General features: G+C 41.0%; 1 protein-coding gene and 1 long non-coding RNA gene across 4 annotated transcripts in view; one reads left to right on the forward strand and one right to left on the reverse strand.

Moving 5' to 3' along the window:
• Nucleotides 1–15158, reverse strand: part of Wasl (WASP like actin nucleation promoting factor) — a 58051-nt gene extending 42893 nt beyond the window's left edge. Inside the window, exon 1 of the mRNA XM_052719513.1 lies at nucleotides 14935–15158. Within this exon, the coding sequence (XP_052575473.1) occupies nucleotides 14935–15042 (108 nt within the window). The 5' untranslated portion in view covers nucleotides 15043–15158. The remainder of the gene's footprint in view (nucleotides 1–14934) is intronic.
• Nucleotides 15159–15768: 610 nt separating this feature from the next.
• Nucleotides 15769–17316, forward strand: part of LOC128098411 (uncharacterized) — a 38015-nt gene continuing 36467 nt past the window's right edge. For all 3 annotated transcript variants that reach the window (XR_008214247.1, XR_008214248.1, XR_008214249.1), the window contains exon 1: nucleotides 15769–15938. This is a non-coding gene — a long non-coding RNA (uncharacterized LOC128098411). The remainder of the gene's footprint in view (nucleotides 15939–17316) is intronic.

Here is a 17316-nt window from a genome sequence, read left to right on the forward strand (position 1 = left end):
ACAGAGATCCGCCTGGCTCTGCCTCCCGAGTGCTGGGATTAAAGGCGTGCGCCACCACCGCCCGGCCATTTTTCTTATTTTTAATTGACCTAACAACAGATAATTTGATTAGTAAAAGAAACATTCAGTGACTACAGCTTTTGAATTGTGATTATAGCTTTTAAGTAAGTAAAAATAATGGCAGCTGGGGCAATTTAAATGAGAATGGTCCCCATAAGTTCATATGTCAATGCTTGGACCCCAGTTTGCAGAACTATTTTGGGAAGGAGTAGGTATGGCCTTTGAGGTATGTTACTGGGGCTTTGAGGTTTAAAAGGCCAATGCCAGTCTTAGTCTCTCTCCCTCTCTCTGTCTTCAACTTGTCTGTAAGATGTAAGCTCTCAGCTACTGCTCTAGTACCATGCCTGCCTGTCTGCTATCATGCTCTCCACCATGATGGTCATGGACTCACCCTCTGAAACTGTAAGCAAGCTCCCAATTAAATGCTTTCTTTATAAGTTGCTTTGGCCATGCTGTCTCTTAATAGCAATAGAACAGTAACTAAGACAGCAGCAAATTTATATGGTAGTGATAGAAAAACTCTTTAAGGGCTCTCCACTGTCCATGAGGCAATACAGTGTTATGTGAAGCAGGACCTTGATAACGTGTAAATGTATACTGCAGTCACATGAAACCCAGCATAGCAACACTACTATGGGTGTGGAGAAAAGCTGATGCCCAGAGCTCACTACCTTGCCAGTCTAGCAGAAATGATGAGCCCTGGTTCGGTAGGATGAGTCCCTGGTTCAGTAAAAAACAAGGTAAAAAGTGACTGAGAAAGACTCAAAGTGACCTCTGGCCTCCATACACACACAGCTACATAAAAATTTTAAAAAACAACATTATCAAAAATTTAAGGCTAGTTAAACTTTAGAATAGTTGGTATTAACTAAAAATTCCCAAGCATACAAAAAAAAAAGCAAGAACATAGTTCCACAGTGAAGACAAGATCAAGTCAAGAAAAACTGGCCTTAGGATATAATCAGTAAAGGAATACAATTATATTGTATTCCATATATTAAAGCTACAGTAAGATTAGACACGATATAGAAACATGGACTAAGAACCAAATTAAGCTTCCAGCTATAAAAACACAGTGCTGAAATGGTAAGTTAGATACTACAGATGAAGTATTTATGACAGATATAGACAGCCATTAGACATAAAACGAGAGGAAAACAAGGACTAGAACAGCAGTAATGTACAGCACAACCTTTAAGCAGTCCATGACACATGCCAGTGAAGGTCATGAGGGCAGAGTGGCATTTAAAAACAAAGCCAGAAAAGTTTCCAAAGTTGGCAAACCAATGTAAGCCCATATACCCAAGAAACAAACAACCACTACCACCCAGCACAAAAACATTAAGCAATCTATACAAAAGCACACCATTATCAGATCCCTTAAAAATACACCTAGTAACAGAAAAATCTGAAAAGTAGTCAGCAGAACAGATATTACGTGTGGAACAAACAAACCACTCTTCCACAGATATTACGGACAACTCTTAGCATGCCTGCAAGAAATACATATTGGAAATAAAGACAGTGAGACTGAGGAAGGAAGAATGCAAGAAGACTCTAACTCCATGCTAAAGAAAGCTGAAGTGGTGATACTAATTTCAGACAAGGCTGATTTTAGAGAAAAATACTATGAGGCACAAAGGAGGTCACTTCACAATGACAAAAGAGTCAATTCACCAAGACATAACAACTGCAAATATTTATACACCTAATAAAGTTTTAAAATATTTGAGGCAAAAAAATTACAGGAAGCAGTTTTATTCATAATTACAGTCAAAGAGCTTAGTAGGTAGAAAACTAGCAAGGGTTAAGCAGCCTTGAGCACTACTGGTCAGCTTGATACACTACAGAGTGAGGGGTATATGAGACCCCACTACAACAGTTCTTAGAAGAAAATATGTGACAATAAATTCCTACTTGAAAAAAAATACTTATTTTATCTTATGTATATTTGCCTTAACGTATGTATGTATACCATGCACTTGCAGAAGCCCAAGGAGTTCAACAGAGGGCACTGGATCCCCTAACACTACAGTGACAGGCAGTTATGAGCTGCCATATAGGTGCTAGGAATTGAACTCAAGTCTTCTGCAAGAGCAGTTAGTACTTTTAACTGATAAGCCAGCTTTCCTGCTCCATACTTACTTTTTAAAAGTAAGACTATAAGCCACTGAGAAGCTTCTGTAAGGCAAAGGACACGGTAAATAAGACAAAATGACAGCCTACAAAATTGGAAAAAGATCTTCATCAAACCCACATCTGACAGAGGGTTGATCTGCATAATATATAAAGAACACAAGAAACTAGACATCAAAATATCAAATAATCAAATTAAAAAATAGGCTACAGAGCTAAACAGAGAATTCTCAACAGACGAATCTCAAATGGCCAACATTTAAGGAATTGCTCAACATCCTTAGTCATCAGTGAAATGCAAATCAAAATGACTCTGAGATACTATCTTACACCTGTCAGAATGGCTATGATCAAAAACAAAGATGACAGTTTATATTGGAGAGGATGTGGAGCAAGGGGAGCACTCCTCCACTGTTGGTGGGAGTATAAACTTGTACAGCCACTTTGGAAATCAGTATGACGACTTCTCAGAAAACTGGGAATCAATTTACCTCAAGACCCAATGATACTACTCTTGGGTATATACTCAAGGATTGCTCAATCATATCACAAGGACACGTGCTCAACTATGTTCACAGCAGCATTATTTGTAATAGCCAGAACCTGGAAACAACCTAGATGCCCTTCAACTGAAGAATGAATAAAGAAAATGTGCTACATATACACAATGGAGTACTACTCAGTAATAAAAAAGAATGACATCATGAAATTTGCAGGCAAATGGATGGAAATATCAACCTGAATGAGGTAACCCAGATTCAGAAAGACAAATACAGAATGTACTCACTCATAAGTGGGTACTAGATGTAAAGCAAAGGATAACCAGACTACAACCTACAGCTCCAGAGAGGCTAGATAACAAGGAGGACCCTAAGAGGGACGCATGGATCGCCCTGGGAAGGGGAAATAGATGAGATCTCCTGGGTAAACTAGGGATGGGAGTGGGCAATAGAGGGTAGGGGGTAGGGGATGAGAACATAAGAAAACAGGATGGTCAAGCTAGAACAGGGATGCAGTGGGAGAGCAATGAAAGAGATATCTTGATAAAGGGCTACATCATAGTGACAGAGGGAAACCTGGTGCTAGGAAAGTTCCCAGGAATCTACAAGGATAACCCTAGCTAAGACTACTAGCGATAATGGAGAGGGTGCCTGAGCTAGCTTACCCTAGTAATCAGATTGGTGAATACCCTAACTGTCATCACAGAGCTTTCATCCAGTAACTGTTGGAAGCAGATGCAGAGATCCACAGCCAAGCACCAGGATGAGCTCTGGGAGTCTAATCACAGAAGAAGAGGGATTATATGAGCAAGGGAGTTCAAGATCATGATGGGGAAACCAACAGAGACAACCAAACCAAGCTAGTGGGAACTCATGGACTTTAGACCAACAGCTGAGGAGGTCCCATGGTACTGGACTAAGCCCTCTGCATAAGCAAGACAGTTGTATAGCTTGGTCTGCTTAAGGGGCCCCCTGGCAGTAGGATCAGGATCTATCCCTGGTGTATGAGCTGGCTTTTTGGAGCCCATTACCTATGGTGGGACACCCTGTACAGCCTTGATGCAGGGGGAGGGGCTTGGATCTGCCTCAACTGAATGTACCAGGCATTGCTGACTTCCCATGGGAGGCCTTACCTTTTCAGAGGAGAGAATAGGGGGTGGGTTGGGAGAGGCGATGCTGAAGGGAGGGGGTAGTGGGAGGAGGGAAGAGAGGAAGATCTGTGGTTGGTATGTAAAATGAACAAAAATTTCTTAATAAAGAAGAAAGAGAAACGAATATGGGCCATAAGTCAGTTTAATAATTGCTACCTTATAAAAACCTGGAAAATGCAAAGTAAGCACAGGGAAATAACAGGACCAGAACAAAAATTAATAAAATAGAAAACAAAACTATAGAAATTAAATCAATGAAACTAAAAGCTGATTATTTTAAAAGAATAACCTTGATAAACCTTTTACCAGAATGACTGGGTGATAGACAGATGATGCTGAAGAGTCCCTTTAAAAGAATCCAGGAAAGGTTGAGGGGAGTTACAGAACAATCAAGACAGGCTGTCTATCTGTTGATCGCCATGGTACATGTCAGATTTGTTACTCTAGCCTATTTTTCATTCATTGAAGACCCCATAATAAAAAAAGCACGAGATAGATATATCTGTTCTTCACAAAACCTCCTAGTGATTTCTTTTAGATAAAATGTAGACATACATATACATATGTAGGTATTCACAAAAAAGGATGGGACTCAAGCCACTAAGAAGAGCTTAATGTGGAACCTAATCATACTAGGGAAAACCAGGAACTCTGTGCAATGCAGTATGTGTACACACACATGTATATTTAAATACTATTTAAACAAGCATATCTGAGCAATACTCTTGTACTTAAAAAAATGACTAGTGCATAAGAAAATTACAAAATTGTAAAGGAAATTCAGAGTTTTAATTATCAACTTGGCACAATCTACAATCACTTGAGAAGAGAGTCTAGATGCGGGACTGTCTAGATTGGTTTGGCCTGTGGGCATATCTATTGGGACAGTTTTAATTATGTTAATTGGTATGAGAAGACTGTCTCAAAGTAGGTGGCACCATTCTCTGGGTTTGGGTCCTGAATTAGGGTAGAGTAGAGGAAGCAAGCTGAGCAGCTAGTGTGCCTGCATTGATTTCTCTCTGCTCTTGACATGGATCTGATGTGACTAGCTGTTCTAAATATCTGCCGACTTGACTTCCCTGCTAGGATGATCTGTAATCTAAACTAAATTCTTTTTCCCTAAGAATGCTTTTTGTCACAGCAACAAGAATCAAAACCAACAGGAAGCCTCAGTGTATCAATTCTTTCTAATTAACCTAAAATCCAATGCTATTATAAATCAAAGCAGGGGTTGGGGAGTTAGCTCAGTGGTAGAGCGCTTGCCTAGCAAGCGCAAGGCCCTGGGTTCAGTCCTCAGCTCCAGAAAAAAAAAAAAAATCAAAACAACTATTTTTCTGGTGATAGGTAGAAAGAGCATAGTTTTCCTTGGTACTAAGTACAAGCAAAATCAAAGTCATAGGAAACACTGAGGTAAGAAAAGCCTTACTCTAATCCAGCCCTATCATCACTGTACAGCTACACTCACTGAAACTGTGTACTAGACAGGCAGCAGGCTAAAGAAAACAGAAGAGAATGTAAAATTAGTTTTAAGTACACCTGGAAACTCAAAGGACTGTTTCAAACTGGTAAAAAAGTATAAATTATTAAATATATTTAATCAATTAATTAATTAATAAACTTGATGTAACAAGATAGTTCACACCAAGGTCCTAGATCTGTGTCTTATTTCAACAGTGTTTCTACAGAACAGACCTGGAGACTCCCTCCTTTAAACTTTCAACTGCCTTCTAAATCTCTCCAGCAGTACCTTCTCACCAGCCCCAGAAACGGCCACCACCACCTATTTGTGATCATCTCCCATACTGCCGATCACCCATGATCAGAGGTGGAGGCACAGTAAACTGCCTGGTTATTTTGAACCTTTAGGAACCCTACAGCTGCCTTTCTCCAGGCAACAATTTCTTTCAGGCAATGTAGTTCTAGATGAATGGGTCACTTCTTCCTATACTCCTACGAAGAAAAGATGGCTCCAAGATTGTCTATACAAGATGGAAAACAAGCTCCATAGCTGGGCTGTGCAGGAGGTACAGAAGCTTTCTCAAGATTAAGTGGAGGTAAAACCAGAGCCCATGGAGATGGCCCTGGGGAATAATAACCGGAACCAAGGCTTTCTGGACCTTCTTGTCCTGGGTTCTGCCCTAAGGATCTCTCATCTTTGTGACTTCCACAAGAGCCACTTCTGGATGAGGAGATGAAGCTTATTAATAAGACAGGGTTGGCCAGGCCCCATTGTCTCTGGGGAAGTTTGAGAAGCAAACCTCAAGTACTACCAGAAGTCCTGGAGGCCTACCAGAGGCTCCTGTACTCTGTAGCAGTCAGCTGATGTCTGAGTCTCTCCTGCCACTAAAAACTTTGTAAGTGTCCTGGAGTGCCTCACTCACAAACCTTGAACCAAATGAAAATAAAGCTTTTGAAACGGGGGAAGATATAAAAAGATAAATACCCATAGGAAAATTTAAGATTTATAGAGTGACCACAAACATCAAGATAATTTTAACAAAAGGTAAACAGTTAAGTTTCCAAAATACTATGATATGAACTATTATCCAGTACTCATAAACAGTTCTTCCAAATCACTAAGAGAAAATGAATGGCCTAAGAACAATATGCATGCTCAACAGATAGCTGTTCAATTTCACAAGAACTACAAACACAACAATGTGACTCTTTCATCAGTAAGACATTTTTTAAATACCCCGTGCTGATGAAAACGCAGCTTGTAACAACTGTTTGGAGGGCAGTTAGGCAGTTATCTACCCTCATGGGACTTTTAATTTGTGTGTCCTAGTTTTCTTCCTTACAACTTAGTTTATATAAAAACTGGAAAGAACACATTTGAATGTTTATTACATTACTGAGCCTTTCTTTTTATGGATATTAGGCTGAATTGTGTCCTCCAGAAAGCTACCTTGAAATCCTAACCCTCATACTTGCGAAGTAATCCTACTTGGAAGAGGGATCTTTAGAAATATAACCAAGATAAAATAAGGTCATTAGGGCTGCCCCTACTGCAATATGACTGGTGTCCTTATAAAGGAGAAGACAGCGTGAGTACACCATGCCATGTTATTTATACAGGCAGAGACTGGAGTCAAGGAACCTTAAGGATTGCCAGTAACTGCTATAAGCTAGAAGAGAGGTATGAAATAGATTCATTCTCAGTTCCTTAGAAGGAACAAACTCTGCTAGTACTTTGATTTTAGATTTTTAGGTCCAGAACAATGAGAATAAATTATTCTATAAACTACCTGGTTTGTGGTATTTTGTTACAACATCTGTAGTATTATCAATAAAGACTAATAAGTCACATATAACTGTAACTTCATATAATGTGGTAATACGGTATTAAATGCAAGAATAAAAAGAATGCAGTGCTGTGGGATGTTCTGTATGGCAAATGTGTTGCTAATTAGTCAATAAATAAAACACTGATTGGCCATTGGCTAGGCAGGAAGTGTAGGCGGGACAAGGAGGAGAATAAAGCTGGGAAGTGGAAGGCTGAGTCAGAGAGACACTGCCAGCCACCACGATGACAAATAGCATGTGAAGATGCCGGTAAGCCACGAGCCATGTGGCAAGGTATAGATTAATGGAAATGGATTAATTTAAGTTGTAAGAACAGTTAGCAAGAAGCCTGCCACGGCCATACAGTTTGTAAGCAATATAAGTCTCTGTGTTTACTTGGTCGGGTCTGAGCGTCTGTGGGACTGGCAGGTGAGAGAGATTTGTCCTGACTGTGGGCCAGGCAGGAAAACTTAAGCTACAATGCAGTAAGAATAAATGGACAAGGAAATATACCACTAACACAAAAAAAGGTAAGTTGAATAGTATGTAAAATACCGCTTTTTGGGTAAACTAAGCATCTCTCTAGCCCTTCAACTCATTTGGAAAAACCACTCTGATTGTTAATCTTCACTGTCAACTTCACGGAATTTGGAATGATTTTGGAGAGACATCCTAGGCATACCTGTGAGGGCATTTCCAGACCCAGATAGGGAAGAACCACACTGAATGAGCAGCAACATCCAAGGGCTTGGGGGTCCCCAACTGAATAAACATGAGAGAAGGAGAAATCGAGCCAAGAACTGGCATGTGCACACGTGTCCTCACCCTTACTGCCTTACCGGTAGGGCAGCTACCACAGCTAACCTTGCTCTGACTGACGTGCCTTTCTAGGATAGGCTGAAACCTCAAACTGTTAGCCAAGATAAACCTTTTGTGCTGCAAGGTGCTTTGTCAGGCATTCTGTCCCAGCTATCGGAACAGTAATATGCCATCCTTCTCCAACGTTGGCCAAGCCAAACAAGGCCTAGACTGATCCCTCAGTAACTTTGGAAACTTCTAGACTTCAATAATCAATACTATATAAAAGACAATTTTTTTTTTTAATTTGGAACTACAGGTCTGGTAAGTACTTTGTAAATAGTTCCAGCTTTTTTTAAAAACCTAAGATAAATGTTTAACTTTGTAAATAAAAAGACTTTTAAACTGTCACTAAACATATAGCTTTGTGATAATCCCAATACATTAGCATGTATTCTTAGACTTCTTTTTCATTTCCCCTTTGCTTCACTCTAGCAAATCTTCAGTGAGCATTTCTTTTACAGATATGATTCCTTTAGTAAATCTTCAATGACAAGTCAAAAATAAGTCTAAATGAATTAATACTACAACAGAATCCTAGAGTCTAGGATACTGAATTAAATGTTAATGATAATTAAAATAAAAACTTAACTACCTAACTTTCACTTGACTCTACCTTCTAAAGTGAGTTTTCCTATTTTGGCCATCCTAAGATTCCAGAACCTGCCATATGCTAGGCAAGTCACCACTGTGTCACACACAACAGAAAATTAAAAATGAGGTTGGAGTTTTCTATTTATTTGTTCACTATCATTTATCACCATTAAAATGATGGAATCATCTACTACTTCTAGGAGGACTAACAGTGATGCAGTAAATAAACATGAGATTTATTTGTTATGTAGCATTTATGAATACAGTTGAAGATGTCAAAAGGCTTTTAATTAATAACTAATAGCAGTTAAAGAGTTGCTATTTTAGGTTATTAGTAAGCCAGTAAGAATTACATTTACAAATTGCAGTGCACACTTTATAAGGTGAATAAGAATGTATTGAGTTGTGTTCCCTCCAGAATCTTTATAGTAAAAATGAGTTGTATTTGTAATACTAGGTTATCACATGTGGGGAAAAAAGCTGTGACTTCTAGACCTACAAAATAATATATAACAAAGCCTAACTCTATCTGCTCTTTTAAAATTATTTTCCTACCTAAAATTGAAAAGGCTAGCATATTTCCATTAAAATCTTTTACTTAAAATATGTGGAATATGGACAGAAATAAAATAAATGAGATACTATCAGCATATGTTTCATCTGAATCTTACTCTTCCCAGTTTTTATAAACTTGAAATAAATCAGGCTTTACGCCCTGAAGGTTAGGCTGTGATGGCATTTATCAGCAATCCCATAACTCTGGAGCTGGAGGCAAAAAATCAGGACTTAAAGTTCAACCACACCAACATTGCAAGCTTAAGGCTAGACAGAGGCCTTTTCTCAATAAATAAATACATATTGTTTCTAAAGGCTACAATACTGGTTTCAGCAGCACTACAGGTGGAATTCCTCTCTTCAGGACACTTCCAACAGATTCTAAGATGAGTGATAATGAAGTTCCTAGCCAAGTCTGCTAAAAAGAATTTTTTTTTTTTTTGTCGGAGCTGAGGACTGAACCCAGGGCTTTGTGCTTGCTAGGCAAATGCTCTACCACTGAGCTAAATCCCCAACCCCAAAGTCTGCTGAATTATTCTAGTAAACTTCATTTTATTTCTAGACTGGGTAAGTTGGTACTAACCGTTAAGTAGTATTTTTTACACTAAATAAAGGATAACTTTTGCAATGATGTATTTTATATAAAACACCCAACACTGTCCCATAACAGAAGAGAACTGGCCAAACAGTGGCAGAACTAGTGGGTGGGGATGGGCTTAAAAGGCTCAGAAACTCTTCAGAGGTGTATTCAAAAGCTCATCTTTATAGACTTCATACCTAACTTTAAACAAAATTATTAGAACTGATTTACCTAAATCAAAGCAATTTTTACCCTAAGATCTCCTTGCCATCAATGGGAAATGTAATAAACAAACATTGAATAGTATCAATAACAAAAATCTTCATATGCTTCTACAAATTCCTGAAGTATTTCATAGGTGGCAGTCATTCTTACATGATTTACGTAACTATGGAATTCTCTACAACCCATTAGTAAGACCCTTTTGGAGATCTAGATGCCTGGGTTGAGAAATGTGCCCACTCTAAGAACTAAAACTGACCAGATTTACAGGTAGGCTGTATTCTCCCCGCCATCGCCTCTGCTCATGTAATCTACGCTGCATCATACTTTGGTGCTCACCTTCTTCCTACACCAGAGGAGGGCATTTTTCATGGTTGTATATTACAAATCCAGTGATTTTTAGTGTTTTCTCTCCTCACTGCTCAAGGTCAAAGGCATTTCCCACTTTCATTCTACCACTATGGCCTTCATTCAGGCCATCTTCTAGAAAATATCTTTTAAATATATCTCTGCCTCTACACCGATTTAAGAACTGCTACATACATGGTGTAGCTTAAACAAGACAACTTTAGACAGACACTCCTACCACCTATATTAGCTTAGCAGGGGAATGAAACCATTTTGCTTAATAAAGCAAGACTGAACTCCAGATAACATCTGCCAAGAGTATGACTTTTTTCCAACTTGATCAAGCAGTTAAGAAATGCTGACTAGGTTCCTTAGGCTGAATCAAATGAGTAATTATAATTATTCAATCACGAAGTATTCATTCACCTGTGATAGATGTGAAAATTATAGGAAAGTACCAAGGTGTTAGGTCCATCTCTCAGAATGGCATACAAAGTGGGGAAACACAATTTAACTAATGAATATGAGTAATAAAAACAAGGGCTAAGGAAGTAAAGGAAATGAAGGTAAAAAAAACCCCACTAATTAATAAAAAAATTCTAAGAATCACTAATAGTGAAAACAAGACAAAACAGAACCAAACCAAAACAAAAACCAAAATGGTAGGAAAAAAATGGCAAATCCTCACCAGCCTCAATCCATTCAGAACAAAGAGGGTGGGACAGAACTAGCTACAGGTGTTATTTTCCCCACTCACTCCCTATTTATTTGCAACTACACATATTAAAGTCCACATGGCAAGAATTATACAAGTTAGCTATCACACTACTTGAAAATCAACAGAACTTCACAATAAGATAAGTGAATGTTGCTGGGCACAGTGTGCACACCTTTAATCTCAGCACTCGGGAGGCAGAGGCAGAAGGTCTCTGTGAGTTCAAGACCAGTCTCGTCTACAGAACAAGTTCCAGGACAGCCAAGACACAGAAAAATCCTGTCAAATAATAAGCGAATCTTGCTTTTTAAGTTTGAGACAATACTCCAGTAATGATATCATCAGGACTATTAACCCAATGTTAAGTTATAACACATATTCACATATTACATTTAACTTTAAACGAAACTCTAATTTACATAAAGTCTTAACTATTCAAACTATACCGTAACAATAGATTTCTAAGATTCACTTCCTCCATAAAACCAATCGTTTCCAGCGAATGGGATATGTCTACTTCTACATACCTTTCTGCTCTCCTTTAATGTCTGCCTTTATTGCAATTCCCTCCCTTTACCTTCTGCATCTAAGTGGGACTTAGCCATTCTGGGAGTCTTTTTAATCATACTTGAATCCTCTACCCAAAACTGTTTTCATTTAGCCCTCCTTAGTGTTTTATGGGGGCATCTATAAACACCTGTGGGATCTCCTCTGTCACCCCTCTCATTACCCGCAGTACATTTCTATACTGCCTCCACCTTACCCCAAATATACTCTCCAAGTAAAACCTGGTCTGTAGCTCCCCACTAACAGTGCTCCCTCCCTCATCTATATCTGCCTCTTAGTTATGAAATCCATCTTGACAAAGAAATGCTGTACTAAAAGAACCTGTTCTAACTTTACTCACAAAATACAAACTCCATCAAAAGCAAGCCCATTATCGCCAATGTGATGTCCAATGTTTCCAACGTGACATGTCTAGAATTCAAAGCCATCAGAAACAGACTTCTACTCTCAAGCTATAATGCACATTTGAATCTTCCCATGAAACTTAATAAAAACAAATGACCAAGCTCTACCTCAGACCTAGAAAATGTAATTATCAAGAAGTTGAACCTAACCACACACATCTACTAATTCCTACCATGATTCCAACACATACACAAATGTGAAAATACAGGCAAAACCTTTGTTCCCTAACAAACTCTCTTAATTTTCCAAGTACTTTCATATCCTTTATCAACCTAATTAGTACCCGTTAATCTTATTCAGGTATTGCCCATTCTATAAAGCTTTTCCTTATATACTCTCCCCTAGGGTTCTCATCCTTGCATAGTAGCTTTTCAGATATTTCTATATACTCCTAACCAACACAACCACTCCATGAGATAGCATTCTAATTTGACAGGCAGGAAAAGCAAATATAGAACAGGAGGGCTAAGGGCCGTGTCCAAAGAGATCCTGAGCTTAAATCCACATTGCCTGACAACAAGGCTATAGTTCTGCTTGTGACAGGCAACTCTTGCATATTTATTCTTAAGTACTGACTTATTCATCAGTTTACACATTGTTTCCCTCATCAGACACTAAATTCCCCAAAGGCAAGCATCAATCTTAATTTTTGACCTCAACATTCAATTACTCAATACATGTTTGTTCAATCAAACAAGGAATGAAGAACTTGCTTATAATCTGACACCACAGAACTAGTTTCATTTCTTGACTTCACAGATAGAGCTCTGAATGTATCACATCAGCTTACTACATTTGATCTGACCTGTAAATTTATTGCTCGATTTGAGACAATGCATTTCACTGTTGTTTTAAACGAAAAAAGAGAGCAAGGCCTACAAAGATTATTCCAAAACATCGATTTTTACATTGCTCTCTATTAAACCAGTCTCCAACTTTTAGTTAATTTTCACAATAATTTCATCTTACAAGAGAAGGCAACAATGTGGTTTTAAATTACTGCAATTCAAAAGGTAAAGTTGATTAATAATATATGTAAAGAAATTGAGCACTGACTACTTGTAACCGATTCAGCAACCCACTTATGCTTACTGTGAGCCATGCTATCTCTGTCTATTAAAATATACTCCCACATCTGTCATTTCCTTGAAACCCTGGGTAAACACCACAGTTAAGCTCTGAGCAATGAGTACACTAGCACATAAATGCAATGTCCTCCATGCCTGAAGTTCATGGGCCTGGTATGTGAACACAGTAAGCTACTTATACTAAATACTAAACGAAGCCAGCAAAAGTTGACCTTTTCCCTGTTTGTAGGCAGCTCACGTTAAAAAAGCTGGAGATTGTTCTAAACTGAAAACATGCAAAAAATTAATGCTTTAAGAAACTTACATTTTAATGGTTTTAGTTTTATGTAAAAATGAAGTAGTTATTCCTTTAACACCACTTTGATAACCAAATCATTAAGGGGGGAAAAAAACCCTCACGAAACAACATGATGTAGTGGAAAGTACAAAGGGACTGGACATACAGTTCCAGTTACATTCCTAAATTACTGTGTGACTTGGGGCCAAGGGCTCCATTTTCTCATTTGTTTAAAATACTATGTAGAAGGAAGGTCTTCGTTCACCTTTAAAGTTGTCACCTATTTTTTTTTTTTGACCACTGTTTGCTACTTTGGTTGTGGACGTAGTGTTCTTTACAGTCTAAATTTTAGAACAAGAAATACATCTTAAGTACTGTGGAATGATTTAGTTTCCAAAAGTAGATACAAAGAGTAAGCTCATAAAGTTAACAATTAAGCTGGTAACTTTCCAGAAATTGTCTACTCTTAACTTCTTAAGCAGGTGTAGTGTGATTTGACATACCTAACATTGCTAAGGAAAAATATAAAGTGGTCCTGCTCAGCTGAAACTTCTCTGCGTGTGTTTCTTGGGTGTCAGGGGCACACACTCCGGCGGGTGCTAGCAAGGGACTAACCAGCATTTCAGCAATCCCCCTTTCAACTCAAGAGTCACCTCCATAAGATCAAGATAAGGCCTTCACCAGGGAGAACCTTCCCAGCCCCAGAAGCGCCTGCAGCCAACGTGATGAATGCTTCCGTCAACAACAAGCATTCCCCCTTCCCACAGAACTGCTCGCTCCCAATCAGCCAGCTGGGGTTGGGATTGGCCCCACAGGACCAAACTCAGAATCACTTTTGACGCCAATGGCCAAGAACTACTAGAAATTGCGGCTTCTCTACGCATAGATGCGGAGAGCGCGGCACCCCTTCTTACCAATGCAAGGGGGAGAAAACACAAAAAAAAAAAAAAAAACAGTGGGGCGGAGAACAGAAACTAGGCCTAGGCGTAAAGGCTGGAGAAATAAACCCTGTTTCTTTGCAATGGGGAGCAGGCAAAGTATTTCCTGCCCCTTGCTCTGATCCGGTGTCCATGAACCTGCACTCCACTTTATCTTCTCCTGGAATCCTAAAGGGGAGATCGAAAATCCGATGCGCTTCTCTCGCCATCTATTCACTCCTAAGACCTCTAAGCATTGTTAAGGAAGATAGCCCAGATCCAGAAGTAGGAAGTAAAGCAAGGGCCAGTGCTGGGATCCTGTTCTGAGATTAAGCTGCTGATGCACGAAGAAAATTCCCTTGTGGTCTAGAGTAAAGTTTGAACCTGCTGCAAGGGCGCGGACCCCGACTTGGACTTCTGGGCAGGCCTGCAGAGGTGACACTCCCTTGCTCTCCAGCAGCTCCGGGAGGCGGCTCCTGGCAGGGCCGGCCTGCACCCGGGGAGCAGGGCGAGGGCAGCACCAGGGCCCGGGAGGCTGGAGGCCTGGCCCGCAGCGGGACCCCCAGCCTCGCCGCGCCCGCCCCCCTTCTCCCTCCTACTCTCCAGTCCCCGCAGCCCGAACCCGCCAGGGGACGTTGGGGGGAGGGGGGTGGCGACAGGGGTCTCGGCCACTGACCACACATTTCTTGCCGAGGAAGGAGAAGAGCGACTCGTTCTCCTGCGGGGTGAGCAGCAGGGAGCCGACGTTGGTGACTCTCCGCGGAGGCTGCTGGCCCGAGCTCATGGTGTCGCCGGTGGGGTGGAGCGTCCAGGGCTGTCTCCTCAGGAGGTGGGCGAGCACTGGGTCCCACTCGGGGTGACAGGGGCGCGGGGCGGGCAGTCACAGGCGCAGCATCCCGCCGCTCCTCCGGCGCGCGGAGGCCGAGGGAAGGAGCTGACGGCGGGCGCCCTCGGACCGCGTGCCCACAGGGAAGCTCCCGGCTCCCGCCCGGCTCGGCTCGGGCCGGATGGTCGTTGTCCTCGCACTCCGGCGGCAGCGCTAAACTCGCTACTCCTCCAGTCCTCCGGCGGCGGCGGCGGCGGCGGCGGCGGCTGCCGCACAATCCAACATGGCAGCGGGGGCGGGCGAGACCACGGGACGCGGGACGCGGGGGAGCGCGCCGGAAACACGGCGCGGCCGGACACCCCCCCCTCGCTTGCGGCGCGCCGGGGCGTGTCCGCGCAAGGCCCCGCCCCCTTCCGGGAACCGCGCGGCCCGCGCACGGCTCTGCAGGGATGGGGGTCCTGTTGTGGGCTCGTCCCCCGGGGGCCGCCGCCGCCGCGCCTGCGCAGCCTCAGACCGAGGCCGGCGGGGATGCGGAGTCCGGCGCACCGCCCCCCCCGAACTGGACTCCTCCTGGCCGCAGCGCAACACCTTTGCGGGGCGTCCGATCCGCGTGGTCAGTGTTTGTCAGGCACCGAAGTGGGACCCTCAGACGGCCGCCTGTCAGGTCTGGATTAGCTGGAACGGTCGGCCAGCGTCAGGTGCCTCGGGTTTCTCGAAGGCGGTACCGCCTGCCACCGGGGGCGTGGAGGAACAGACCTTTGCCGGGATGTGGAAAGACGTCTTCATAGATGTAAAAAACGGACCCACTTACAAAAGACGTCCACCACCCGCCTGGCGGATCTCGTGGGATGAGTGTGTGTAGCATTTACACTCGAATTTTCTGAGCCCTGAATGCCACTTTTTATTCTTGTCTTGTGAATTGGAAACTACCCCTCTCTATCTTTCTCTGTCTGGAGTTCCAAAGAGCTTGTCTTTTTATTCAAGATAAATATGCGCATTTGGGAATGTACAGGAATATGCCTTGCTGCTTTTATCGTTAAGAGTTAATTTCATGGTTCTGTTGGTGCTGGGACTTAGGCCTGGTGTGTACTCAGCCAACTGAGCTATATTCCCAGCACAAGTAAATACTGAGGATTTTTTATTACGGTGTTGCAGAATATTAAAGGTTAATAGCAAATAATATGGTTTAAAGAAAAACAAAAAAAAACTTTATTAAAAAATTTGGAATATAGAAATGGTAAATCAGATGCAGTGAATTATATAAAATGTACATCTAATCATTCTTCACATTAAGGATACAATTTATCAGAAAAAAATGTACTAACGGTGTTTGTTATTCAATTTCAACTAAACACTTGCATATTAAAATTATTCAATTTCAATTAAACACTTGCATATTAAAATTTTATGACAAACTCTAGTAAATCTATGATAGCTCTCAATACATTGGTAAACCATTACCAACGAAGTGAAAACATAAAAGTTTTAAGGCTGCCTATAATGCCCATAGTGAAATTGGGTGACCAGGAACAAATCTGCAAAGGCATATGAGAGCATATACTCTCAGGAGTACTCATATAATATATAGATATTTCAAATTAAGCAAATTACAATTTTAAGGGGAAAATTAACCTTTAAAAGTGGCAAGACTTTATAAAATAATTAGGTGTAAAAAAGACACTGGTAGAAGTACAAACCACCTTTGAATCACAGAGCTAACAAACCTGAAAGACATCAGCTTGTGTTTTATTAAAAATGCACCTCTTATTAACTGGAAGCACAGTGACAACCGAGATCATCAGGAATTCTTGGGAAATGATTCTGTCCTGACATTTTCAAACATGTGAACTTTAGTATAGACTGTATAGGCTGCAGCTGGTTCAAGGTTAAAGTTCCTGTTAGACCTTTTAAATACATGCAGGAATTGCTTTTCTGCCTCAGGTTCCTCATCTGTAAAATGAAATTACTCTTTCATAAAGGTAATATAGTGGAAATTGGGAGTTGCACCTACTTAAAACTGTAAAGTAAGATAGCCTGATACACAGGGTTTACTCAAATCCTGTCTGTCATTTACCGTCATTGCTTATGATCTGTTATATGGTTCTTTGATTAGAACAGTGGTTCTCAACCTGGGTCCAGACCCCTACAGGAATCAGATATTGTGATTCATAACAGTAGCATAATTATAGTTATGAAGTAACAACGAAATAATTTTATGATTGGGGGGTCACC

The sequence above is a fragment of the Peromyscus californicus genome, unplaced genomic scaffold (assembly GCF_007827085.1).
Source record: "Peromyscus californicus insignis strain IS unplaced genomic scaffold, ASM782708v3 Scaffold_6__1_contigs__length_162567912, whole genome shotgun sequence".
NCBI lineage: Eukaryota > Metazoa > Chordata > Mammalia > Rodentia > Cricetidae > Peromyscus > Peromyscus californicus.